At 37.7% G+C, this 12,638-nt stretch overlaps 1 protein-coding gene across 2 annotated transcripts in view; it reads right to left on the bottom strand.

The window, feature by feature from the left end:
- Positions 1 to 12,638, bottom strand: part of LOC127453460 (TGF-beta receptor type-2-like) — a 37,149-nt gene that overhangs the window by 20,345 nt on the left and 4,166 nt on the right. Inside the window, exons 2-4 of one of the 2 annotated variants that reach the window (XM_051719825.1) lie at positions 12,271 to 12,372; positions 2,511 to 2,667; positions 2,087 to 2,277 (exon numbers count right to left, since the gene is read on the bottom strand). In XM_051719825.1, coding sequence (XP_051575785.1) covers positions 2,087 to 2,277; positions 2,511 to 2,667; positions 12,271 to 12,292 — 370 coding nt within the window. In that variant the 5' untranslated portion in view covers positions 12,293 to 12,372. The remainder of the gene's footprint in view (positions 1 to 2,086; positions 2,278 to 2,510; positions 2,668 to 12,270; positions 12,373 to 12,638) is intronic. The other variant, XM_051719824.1, reaches the window with a different exon arrangement.

Genomic DNA, 12,638 nt, shown 5'->3' with positions numbered 1-12,638 from the left:
GTTGTGGAACTGTTCCAGTAAGTAAATATGGACTTCCTGCAATACTTCCCCACTCAGGCAGGGAATAAGGCCTCCACCACTGGATGGAAATACAGCCACCCTGGATTGCTCCTACATTCCCAACACTACAGGCATCAAACACCTGCTCACAAGCCATATTTTTGTAACATATAAACAGAAATTACCATGCTTGGATTTGTCTACATTAGTCTACAACATAGTACTTACATTGCACTATACTGAAAGAAAGGAAATAGCCTTGCCTCAGAACACCCCACACCTCAGATATCCCCATGATTCAGGATGAATTGCTTTCATATTAGCTGCGAACTGTTCCAGAGTTATCATAAATTGAATACCAGACCACCTTTTCAAGTGGACTTGGGTGTGGTTCTCTAATGATCACCCAGGTTCGAAATACTGCATTTACACCAACAAACTGAACCAAATACTGACATCAAACAGACTCTGGTCTGCACCAGAAGCTCAAGTATGAAAGCACGCTTAAAAAGCACCAGTAATAAGCGGACAATCTTACATTAAATACATTATGGATATTCCTTCTCTAAATAAGAACAAAACATGCAATAAACCCTACTAATATTGGTAAATAAGGTTCTTTTAGAGCATGCCTAGTGCACAGCTGTTTTGCCATGTGGTTGTGATGTCTCTGCTTCAAGTTACACAGACAGGAAACCACATGTCTGAGATCCTCAGCCCTCCACACAACCAATGCCAACAGAAAGTCTGCCCGAGACAGCACAGCCTGGCCAGCAACAATGCAGCTGCTTTAGAATGTTACGACAGCGTGTAGTATGTGTTGTGCACAAACTAAGCGACATACTATACAAGCCAGTGGTAAATAATTAGCATTTTTTGCTAATGCAGTCTTCCAGTCAGACCGTTTTAGCATGTGTGTGGTAGTTTAGTTACACAACATGCTCAAAGGAGTCCGGGATGGATATATCTTTTTAAAATGAAATTTAAAATATATTATTTAAGTTTTATTTATCTAGTTTGGTGAAGTGGGCTTGCTGTAGCACTAGCTAAGCCTTCAAAACACATTTCATTGTTTATTGACTAAGTTCAACAGAAAACCTCATAACCACAGAGAGTGAGATATAGGCTATGTTACATGGGAGACTTCACAGGTCAGAGATAGCTACTCTAGGTTCGCTTATTAATTAATAAGTAAGCAAGTTAATAGTTACATAGCTTTTACTTAAAGCAGCAACTTTTGGCCTTTTCACACTTGACATTGTTAACCCAGGGACATTTTTAACTATTAGCATAATTGTGGGTTAGCTTGTTTGTTCACTCTTTACTCTGGGTTAATAATTAATCCTGGAAGGTCAGGTTTTGAGATTTCACGCTGTACAATTATAAGCTCCAGGGTAATGTTCTTATTTGCAAATTTATGAGGTTAATAAACAACATTGATTGGACAAGTACAGGGCAAAATGATTATGCAACCTGCTTTAATAACGGTTTCTCCATCTGTGGAAATGTGACTGTAAATCTGCTCAGGTTGACTCAAGTCTTCTGAAACGTTCTACAAAAACAATCTTGTTTTTTCATTACTCTAGTTAACACATTTGCTGTTTGACATTTTTAATTGTTTCCCTTAGATGCTGAAACTAAACACAGATTGGTTGTCTGTTGCTAAACTTGCTGTAACATTCTTGCACCGCATTGTTTCACACTGTATAGGCAAAACAATTCAGGGTTAGTGCCTTTCAAAATCACCAGAGTGAAACTTTGCTTTACTCGGGGTTAAAAGTGGTCTTACTCCAGTTTAAAACAGACTCTATCTCAGGGTTAAGCATGATATGAAAATCCAGTTCAAGTAAACATCTTACACAGACAGTCAACCTAAGATTAAGTCTCTTGATCAAGGGGACAATAGTAATGGTTCACAGATCAACATATGGGGGATTTGAACTTACAGCCTTTCAGTAACCAATCCTGATCTTAAACCACAACGCCACACCACCCATGTTACTATCAATAACACTTTACCATAAGTGAACTGAACAGAGTATATACAGAGAGCAAGAAAGATGAAAGGAAAAGGAGGGAAACTAACGGAGATTGAACATCAGGTCGTCATTGCACTCCTCAGCGTTGCAGGAGCAGATGTGGAAGGGCCCGCTGTTTGATATCCTCTTCTTCATCTCACAACTGGTTTTGTTGTAGTTCTCTACCATGATGCCATAGAGGGGCTTGGAGGGGTTGTGACACAATGTCTCAATTGTGTTGTTATCATCGTTCTTCCTCCTGATAATATAGAGAGGACACACAAACATATACACGCACACTCTAAATACAAGGATCATGATAGAAAATGATCAATATGAATGCAAATACCCTTATTGTTATGTCAGTAAACATAAAAAGCACTCAGATATTGTAATTACTCAACAGCTAAAGTATATTTTACTGCATTCTCTCAATAACTGAAAACAACATGAAATGCTATCACATTTGATAAAAGGTTTTGGAAGTCGTACCAGATAGCCACGCAGATCTCATTAGGGTCAGCACAGATGGATGTGATGCTGCAGTTGCTTTTACAGGTGTCAGTGCCATTACAGGTGGACGTCTCTACGTCGCAGAACTTACACAGCTGACGAATCGGTATAGAATTGTGTATAGGATACATCCCATCTAGGATAAAACAGAAACAAGACCATGCATTAAAAACTACAATGCCCAACCAGAGTATTCAGTCTAATTAAGTAGTCTAAAAAGTGCTAGGTTTGAGATGTGCTAAACTAATCTGTTATTTCCTACCGACTGTTTGAAGTCCAATATTAAGTTACAGAATGGCCCGAAAAAAGTATTTGGATAATTTCGGACACTTACATCATACGCAAGTAAATGGCATCTGCCAAAAAATAAATAAATAAAAAAATAAAAAAATTTGCTATAGCTTTTCTCAGAACTAAATTAACTTTTCTAAATAAATTTTTGCATTAAAATTTTGAGCAATGGTGATGCATGAAGTCAGTTCCCCTCAGAAGTCACACAGTGTTTTACCAGATAAACCACAGCTGTAGCTCATCACATTAAATATTGATATGTTCCACTCACATTTGAAAACCACAAAGTGTCACAACATTTTTATATTAATTTTGAATATTTTATATATATATATATATATATATATATATATATATATATATATATATATATATATATACTGTTGTATCATTTCAAACCTAACAAACTTTTTTTGACAATTTTTTTGCATGAAAACCTAGTTTGTGCTATCTTTCTTTAAAATAATAGTGAAAAAATAGGTTTACTATAATAAATGAATGAATGTTACACATATACTGTATACCACTTTTCTGACAGTACACTCAAAGTGCTTTACATAGTAAACAGGGGACTTCTCAACCACCACCAGTGTGCAGCATCCACCTAGATGATGCGACAGCAGCCATAGTGCGCCAGAATGCCCACCAGACACCAGCTATCAGTGAAGAAGAGAGAATAGAGAGATAGAGCCAATTCAGTGATGGGGATGATTAGGAGGCCATGAATGATGAGGGCCAATGGGGGAATTTGACCAGGACACCAGGGTTACAGTCTTACTCTTTACCAGAAGTGTCCTGGGATTTTTAATGACCACAGAGAGTCAGGACATCTCATCCAAAAGACAGTGCCTTTTTACAGTCCCTTTCACTATACTGGGGTGTTAAGACACACACAGACCGCAAGTTGAGCACCTCCTGCTGACCTCTCTAAAATCTCTTCCAGCAGCAAGCATAGTTTCTCCCAGAGGTCTCCCATCCAGGTACTGAACAGGCTCGACCCTGTTTAGCTTCAGTAGGTAACCAGACAAGATCTACAGGATGATTTGGCTTTTATAATGCAAAGGTAATGATACAGTTTTACTGTGGTTTAAATCCCTGTTAAGAAAGCAGTTTAAACCAGCCTAGGCTGGTTTTCTGGTCTTCAGTGGTTTAAGCTGGTCTCCCAGCATGACAAGCTGAAAAGTGCCCAAAACCCCTCTATAAACAACCAGAAGACCAGCATAACAAGTCTGGCAGACCAGCTAGAACAACAAACCATCTTAGGCTGGTTTCAACATTTTTTAGGTATTTCCCTTTGGGAGGCACTTTATACTGCCCTTCAATGGTGTTTTAAGAAGTCACAACATAATGTAAGATGCAATTCCATCTGCCTCTGTAATCAGATATGCATTCTGTTCTCTCTTTTTATCTGTTTTTCTCTGCCCTGTTTGGACCTGTGTTTGTCTCCAGCACCCTTGTCAGTTTCTCAGAGACTCTGACCTCTATGCACTGATGTGATCAAGCAAGCAAAAGCACAGGGGAAGACCAAACAGGATGTCAACTCCTGCCTCGTCCTAAGAGAGTAGAGACTGAATTCATAACCTCAGATCAGTGGAAGTGTTATGCTTTTGCCATTAGTTTAGTCTGTAAATCTAGAAACCCAGAAAGATGAGTTCACGTACACACAGGGAGTTAATTTGTTGTTGTATGAGTCACTTCTAGACCTTTGCTGTCCGTATGTGGTTTCTTAATTGCAGTGTTTTGCCCTCTTGTACATATGTGTATGTGACTGTGTAATCAGGGTAAATTATCTCATGATCACTCAATCTCACTTAATGAGAACAATTAATTAGAGATAAGTTCAAACGTCATCAGTGAATTACATGAATGAAAACGTCGCAATTTAAGTAAAAACGTTTCAAACAGCAAATATCAGACACGTCAACATTTAATCATGTAAACAATGTTCTTTGTAGTACAAGTGATGACACCTTTGATTTTGAATTCTTTACCCAAATGGGGATGGGAAAAAAACATTAGTTTTAACGGTAAAATTACATTGGGCACAGTGACCACAGCTATAATTGTCAAATGGGATAGATGACAAAAAATTAGTGGGACGGTCAATAGGCAAATCAGCTCTCACGACAAGATTATGAATGTTAGGAGGACGTTTATATGCAAATCTAGGTGACTCTTTAAAAACATCACGAAGAACAGGATCTGAATTTAAAATGTACCAGTGTTTGTTGACAATCTTCTTTAAGTCTGTACAAATAGGGGAGTATTGGAATGAGCAAACAAATTTATTTTCTTCAGATTTAACCTGATTTGTGGTTAAGCATATGTCCTGATTTTTATTTTCAAATCTCCTAACAGTGGACTGTATCCAATTTTCATTATAATCTCTTTCTCTAAATCTTTTCGTTAAGTCAGTGCTTTGTTGTGCGTAAGACTCATTAGAGCTACAAATACAACGTAACCGATTAAATTTACTAATAGGCAAACTACGCTTCAGAGGGGCTGGATGATAACTTTGTCCATGCAGAAGTGTATTACGATCAGGCGGTTTTCTGTACAGATCTGTAGAAATCGTATCGCCATCCCTAATAATCAAAATATCAAGAAAATTAATTTGGGACAAGTCAAAATGGGCAGTAAACCGAAGATGTTCATCACTTGCATTAAGAAAGCGCTGAAACCGTAGCAGTTCATTTTCAGTACCAGACCACAACACAAGAATGTCGTCAATGTATCTATGCCAGAGTCTTATTTGCGAAAAGAATGGATTCTGAGAACTATTGAAAATGTGTTTTTGTTCAAAGAACCCCTATACAAATTGGCATAATTTATTGCCATAGTGCTTCCCATGGCTGTACCTTTAGTTTGGAGAAAAAAGTAATCTTTGTATCTAAACATTTTTTTTGTCAGCACTAAATTGGTTAAAGTTTTGATACAATCAATACTCAGTCTTTTGTTTTGATGTGGATTTCTTAAAGAAGCATCAATAGCTTCAATGCCTCCCTCGTGTGGTATGTTAGTATAAAGAGACTCAAAATCACAGGTGACAAATAATGTATCATCATATAGTTCAATAGTTTTCAGTATCTTAATCATGTCAATTGAATCCTTTGCAAAAGAGGGTAATAAAGACACAATAGGTTTTAAAAAGTAATCAATAAAGGTTGAAATTTTCTCAGTAAGAGACCCAATCCCAGAGATAATGGGTCTTCCTAGAGGCTTTTCAAGATTTTTATGTATTTTTGGAAGTATATAAATAACTGAGGTAATTGGGTGATCAGCCTTCATGAAAGTAAACTCCTGTTTTGTGATCTCACCCGCATCCAAACATTGTTGCATGTATTCATGAATCTCAGTCATAAAAACCTTAGTGGGTCAGAATTCAATTTTTGATAGAAGACATTGTCACTCAATTGTCATTTCACTTCTTGATCATAATCAGAAATTTTTTTAACTACAATGGAGCCACCCTTATCTGCTGGTTTAACTATAACAGCTTTATCATTTTTTATTTCTAGTAAAGCTTTTCTTTGATCTATAATCAGGCTGTTGTGTACCTTGTACTCATGTTTGTTGGGAAAAGTTTGTTGGACATCCCCCTCTGCAAGACGACAATATGTCTCAAGTGAAGCATTTCTATTCTTAGAAGGAACAAAGGATGATTTACCTCGAAAGTTTGTAGTAAGTCTCTTTAGTTCAGAAGAAGAATTAGGATCTTGTGAAGAAATATCTTCACTGTTGGAGATGACTGTAGATTGTCCCACATTAGGCCTATTAGTGAAGAATTATTTTATGTGCAAAGATCTGAAAAACTTCTGAACGTCCACATAGGTGTTAAATTCATCATAATTTGTTGTAGGAGCAAAAGACAGACCTTTACTCAAGGTGACTAAACCGGCTGGGGAAATGAATTTCTCAGACAAATTAATCACATTCAATATTTCTTGCTCCGAGTTTGGTGTCGCCTGGGAGAATAATTTCTTTTTCTTGCTTCTCCTGCATTTCCTCTTGTTCCTTCTCCCGAGCTAACATTGGAGCTGCCCCATAATGCAGAGCCAAGAATGACAATTTGACACATTAACCTAATAGCAAACTAATTTGTACAGCAAAGTTCATGGAAAGATTAAAGATTAAATGTTGTCTCAGTCACAAAATAAACGCGTTTCTCAGTTTACAGCTTTAACAGTCACAGTAGATTCTTCTGGACCCCGGTAACCATTCCAAAACAAGAGCAAAACTGTTACATATTGTTCATAAAGGCGCATTCACAATGAAAATGGTTTAATCGCTGGGAACAGTTAATCACTGTACTGTTGGTTGCTAGTAGGCATTCCTACTCGATTGTATCCTACTGTCAGGAAGTGGATCATGTGAGCTCCACTTGCTGCTTGTTGCTGCATCGTGTCGCTGCTCATTTGCACAATTTTGTTGCATCGCCAACTGAGTCTGTCGCTCATGTCGCCTCAAATCTGCAACTCTCATTGGCAATGAATGACTCTGGTTGCTTTGTCACTGTAAAGCTGTGTCAGTGTGAATTCTTCTCAACAGTGCATCCTGAGTCACTTTAAAACCAATCCAGCAGCAAGGAGTGTTCACACTCACAGTGATTTGCAGAGACAAGAGCAACAGAAACCGTTGGCGATGCGAATAAGTTGAGCAAATGTTATGCCAATGCACAGCGACTGTGATGACTACCAGTTGGTGTACACCCAGTGAATGTCTTGTGATACACCAACTGGTATGGTTGAAAAAAGCAGTAAGCAACAGTCTTGCGAGGATCGGACATGTGAACTGCGAGCTCTGCGCACTTTGCTCGTTTTTTTTTTTCAATTAACATTTTTTATTGATTCATAGACATATAAAAAGAAAAAACACAACATATATACACTGAATCAACATTTAACATTTAACCCCCACTATTACCCCTCCCCAATCACCAAACCCACCCTGACCACCAGTGAACACCCCTGTGGTCACAAATAAGAATACACACACACACACACAAAAAGAAAATATAATAATATTATATAATTAAAACTAAACTTCTCTCTCCACAGCCCCTCCCCAAGAGTCCCCCAAAACACTAATAATTGCCCCATTTCCTATCAAACAAATCTCAAAACCCCAGCCTTCTGCTTGACAACTCCTCGAAAGCTGACACCCTCCCCATCTCCGCACACCACTCCTGAAATGAGGGCGCTCCATCCGACTTCCATCCACTTAAAATAATCTGCCTGCCAATCATAATACTGGTCAGAACCCAATGTTTTATGTTTACCTCCAAAATTGATGACTGCCCCATTGCCCGAAATACAGAGTCTGGGGCAAAATGAAATCTGAGTGCCCAAAACGTTACATATAAAACTCTGAAACTTCAACCAAAATTCTTGGATCCTAACACACACCCAAAAAACATGGGTTGTGTGTCCATCTTCTGATTGGCATCGCCAGCAGGTGGGTGTGTCTTTAAAACCAAGCCTATACAATCTAGAGGTGGTCCAATAGAATCTATGTAAAATCTTGAATTGCATAAAGCGCACCCTTGCATCTCTAGATGCAGACTTGACGGTTTTTTTTGGAATCCTAGCCCACACTCCCTCCAATATCAAGTTTAAATCTTTCTCCCATAATCTCTTGATAGAAGTTAAAGCTCTGACCCCCAGATTCTGAATTAGCAGGGAGTAATACACTGATGCCTGATGACCTTTTCCAAAAGCAGTAATCACTTCTCCCTGAGTATCTGCTATTTTAGGGGGGTGTGTGCTACTCCCAAAAACAGTACAGAGCAGGTGGCGCAGCTGTGAATACCTATAGAACTGAGATCTGGGAATCCCAAAATGCTGAACCAAATTTTTGAAAAGATCTCAACACTCCACTCTCATATAGGTCACCGAGTGTTGTAACCCCCCTCACAATCCACTCTGACCAGCAGAAAGGGGACTTATTAATACATAATTTAGGGTTCAGCCATATGCTTAAGGCAACATTTAAATAAATGTCTGACTTAAACACTCTGGACACTTTTGTCCATACCGAGTGCAAATGCGAGATAACGGGGTGTAACTTTACTTCTCCAATTAGTTTGATAGAAAGGCTTTCCAATGGCGAAATAGGGGCAAGAACATCCTGTTCAATACAAAACCAGGGAGGGGCTCTCTCAGGTGGAATAATGTTGATTCTATGAATATATGTTTTCTGTTCAAGTGTGTGAATCAATATAAAGTGTTAATCTGAAAAAAGCAGTAAGCATTGGAACTAGGCAATTCACTCACTGATGATAGCAGCAAATCTGTATTCTCCAGAATAATTTCTGAAAGAGTGTATATGGAAATGGCAGCAAGGGAATATGGTAAAAAGACACTATGCTAAGACCTCTGACACCCACTTTCCTTTTACGCAGCTCTCCCTCCTCAATCTCTCTCCACCGCTCCTCTGGAAAGGATGGAACAGGTGACCCAGCCAAGGAAGGAAGCACACAGATAGAGCGGATGTGTGGCTTTCCTTCCATGGCTAGAATAACAGCCAAGACACTTCTGCTGAGACAATTCTACTGAAGAGACTGTCAACCAATCACTCTTTTTACACTGCAACAGCCGATACAAACCTACATTTAAAAGCAATACAACATATATTTTAGCTTACAAAATGTGCGCTAAAATAGATTACAAATCTTGGTTTCTACAGAATATTTATTTTATATTCAGTGTTGTGTCAAGGTCAGTACAGTTTTATAATTGCGTGCAAATCTGCATATTTCAAAATCGACTAGTCTGAGGGTTGCCTGAACAACTAATTGGTCTTAAGGAAGAAAAGTACTGTTTAATAAATCTGGTTTTGGGTTCACCTGACCCCAATCGGACAAATTTCTTAGGGGGTGTTTAAATAAGACGCTTTCTTGCGTTCAAGAACAGCAGGATGGAACACAATAGAATGAAACAGAATACAAAGGTCTCGAGATGCGTTTTTAAAAGTTTGACTATTTCTTTCCATGTACTGCCTTAAATGATATGGATAACATGGATAACCCATGATCTGTAATGATTCTAATTGGATCACTTCAGAAGACATTGATTTAACCACTTAAGTCGTATGGATGCCTTTATGTGTATTTGGAGTTCTGGCCAACATTCACTTGCACTGTATGGACCAACAGAGCCGAAATATTCTTCTAAAAATCTTAATTTGTGTTTTGCAGAAGAAAAAATGTCAAACAAAAAAAGGGGGGTAGGAGGACTATTCCATTAACACAAGTATATACTGTATGTGTGGCAGTAGCATATAATCACTCTTGTTCCAAATGATAACATGTTTTAACCGTTAATATTATTTTTTACACTTGATTCTTTCTAATCGCTCCTCAGACTGTGTACACATGATAATACTGCCAGTCAACCAGTCCAACAGGAGAACTAAAATTGTTTCTAAAAGTGTCTTGAATGTTTTCTTTCTCATTAAGCATATAAAAACAAACTCTTCATCACTGCTGCAGCTTGTAGATAAATACAATTTATTTTCATTTTCTATCTGCTTTCTTGAGAACTCATTTGTTTGTAAACTTGTCATTCTTCTTCTCATCCTGATGGGGGGAGGGCAGACTAGCTAAAAGGTGCATTGAGCCACCTACTGCAGTGGTTCTCAACCTTTTTGACTCCAAGGCCCCACATTGTCTGAGAAAATATTCGAAGGCCCCCCATGTAGGCTATTAGATATTAATATTATAATATACACTACCGTTCAAAAGTTTAGGTTCACTTATACCATCTCTAATGGTAAAGTCATCAAAACTATGGAATAACAGAAATGGAATTATGGGAATTATGTTGTGACTAAAAAAATCCAAAATAAATCAAATCTATGTTATATTTTAGCATCTTCAAAGTGCCCACCCTTTGCCTAGAATTTGCAGAAATGTACTCTTGACATTTTCTCAACCAACTTCTTGAGGTATCACCCTGGGATGCTTTTTAAACAGTATTGAAGGAATTCCCATCTATATATCTATGTTTATATTATTCGGTCCAAGTCATCCATTTCAAAAACTTATTTTTTTAAATAAATCTTTTGTTTTGTAATTAAATAAATTAATATGTTGACACAATTATATTTTTGTCTACAAAACTAATTCCAAACATTTAGGCATACGCCTTCAGATCAAAAGGTTTTTAAGATCATGAGAAACATTTCAGGCAAGTGACCCCAAACTTTTGAACGGTAGTGTATATCTATTTTAAGATATTTCCTTAACATTTGGGATTCCAGAAATGTCTAGAACTGTATATTCTTCATAAAAAGCAAGCTGTTGGAGGGAGTTATTACATTTGTAGCATTTTCAGTAAGTTGAATTATAACAATTATATAAAAATTATAATTATCTGTCATATTTCAAATAATTTTAAATTCAAGAGATCTTGAGGCCCCCCTGGAAGTGTGCTGAGACCCCCTAATGGGTCCCGTCCAGTGTTGGGGGTAACACGATAAAAGTAATGTGCGTTATGTAATCAGATTACTTTTTCGAATAACGAGTAAAGTAACGCAATATTTTTTATTTTAAACCATAATATCGGAGTTACTTTTTAAATAAAGTAACACGTTACTTTTGTACACCTCTACTGTCCCTGTGATTTGCGAGAAATCAGGAGTAAAATTGTGCAAACTTCGGGGAGGAGATGTAGTGCATGACTGGCATTGTATTTCTATAGAGTGTGAGGACAGAGAATATTTAGCAGAGATGAGTCACTTCTATTTAAATGAATGGGAGAAATTGGAACGCCCAACCAATTAGCTCTACCACCCAACAGTCTATGGATGTAAAAAGGAAGTCCTGCCTTGCAGGTAAAAGAGCCAATCACCTTTTAGATATAGACATCGCCTGTCAGTCAACTTGCTAACATGCATGCACATTTCGTGTTTTATCATACTATTATGAGGTCAACATACGGTTGAGTGAAATGCGATTGATTCATGTGTTAAAACACACTGCATTAAAAAATCAGCAAATGCGTTTAGGCAGAGGGATTATAAGACTAGTCTTCCACTGGCCACGACATTATACACAGGGTGAAATACTCGCTCAATTAACTGACTTATGCAGCCGAACTGTTCCGTGTTACAGCTCCCCGTAAGAGAATGGGATGAGAAAAGACTCTGGAACAGTCGATCCGAGCAACGCTCTGCATCGATTGTGTACGCAGAGAAAATGTCTTAGTTTCTAAAAATATTCTAAATTTGTGTTACATTAAAAACGATTCCATTCAAGTTGTATCACCATGCGCCTTTGAAGTTGTGGCATCTGTATGCACCATGGATCAACTCAACATAAGCATGCACTGAGATGACTTAAGTGAAAAATATTCATTTATTCATCAGACTTATTCATTGAACATGTTAGGCTGCATTACCCACTGAATTTTATCCTGACTTTTGAAAAACATCTTAAGTTGACTCTGACCTTGTCGATGGGCACAGCACATGATGACATATGATGCAGGTTCAAGTGTTGGACTTTGCTGCTTTAGGTATGACAGTGGTTATTCTTCATTATTCATATTGGCTGCCATGTTGATAGAAAAACAAATCATGCATATTCATGTTATTAATTCTTTATTATAAATATGATGTGAAGACCTACTTTCTAAATACCTGTTTGTTTAGTATGTTGTTTTGACATGAGTGTTGAACAGTAGCTAGCATGACCTTTAATGTCTCTTGTATGTGATGCATGGCTTATTTGTATGGAATGCATAGCATAGCAGAAGAGAAAGTGGCTGTGAGAAAAAAGTACCGCAAAATAACGCAAAAGTAACGTAATGCTTTACC

The sequence above is a fragment of the Myxocyprinus asiaticus genome, chromosome 15, assembly GCF_019703515.2.
Source record: "Myxocyprinus asiaticus isolate MX2 ecotype Aquarium Trade chromosome 15, UBuf_Myxa_2, whole genome shotgun sequence".
Lineage (NCBI taxonomy): Eukaryota > Metazoa > Chordata > Actinopteri > Cypriniformes > Catostomidae > Myxocyprinus > Myxocyprinus asiaticus.
Note: the sequence above shows the minus strand (reverse complement) of the source record. Positions and strands in the feature narration are given on the sequence as shown.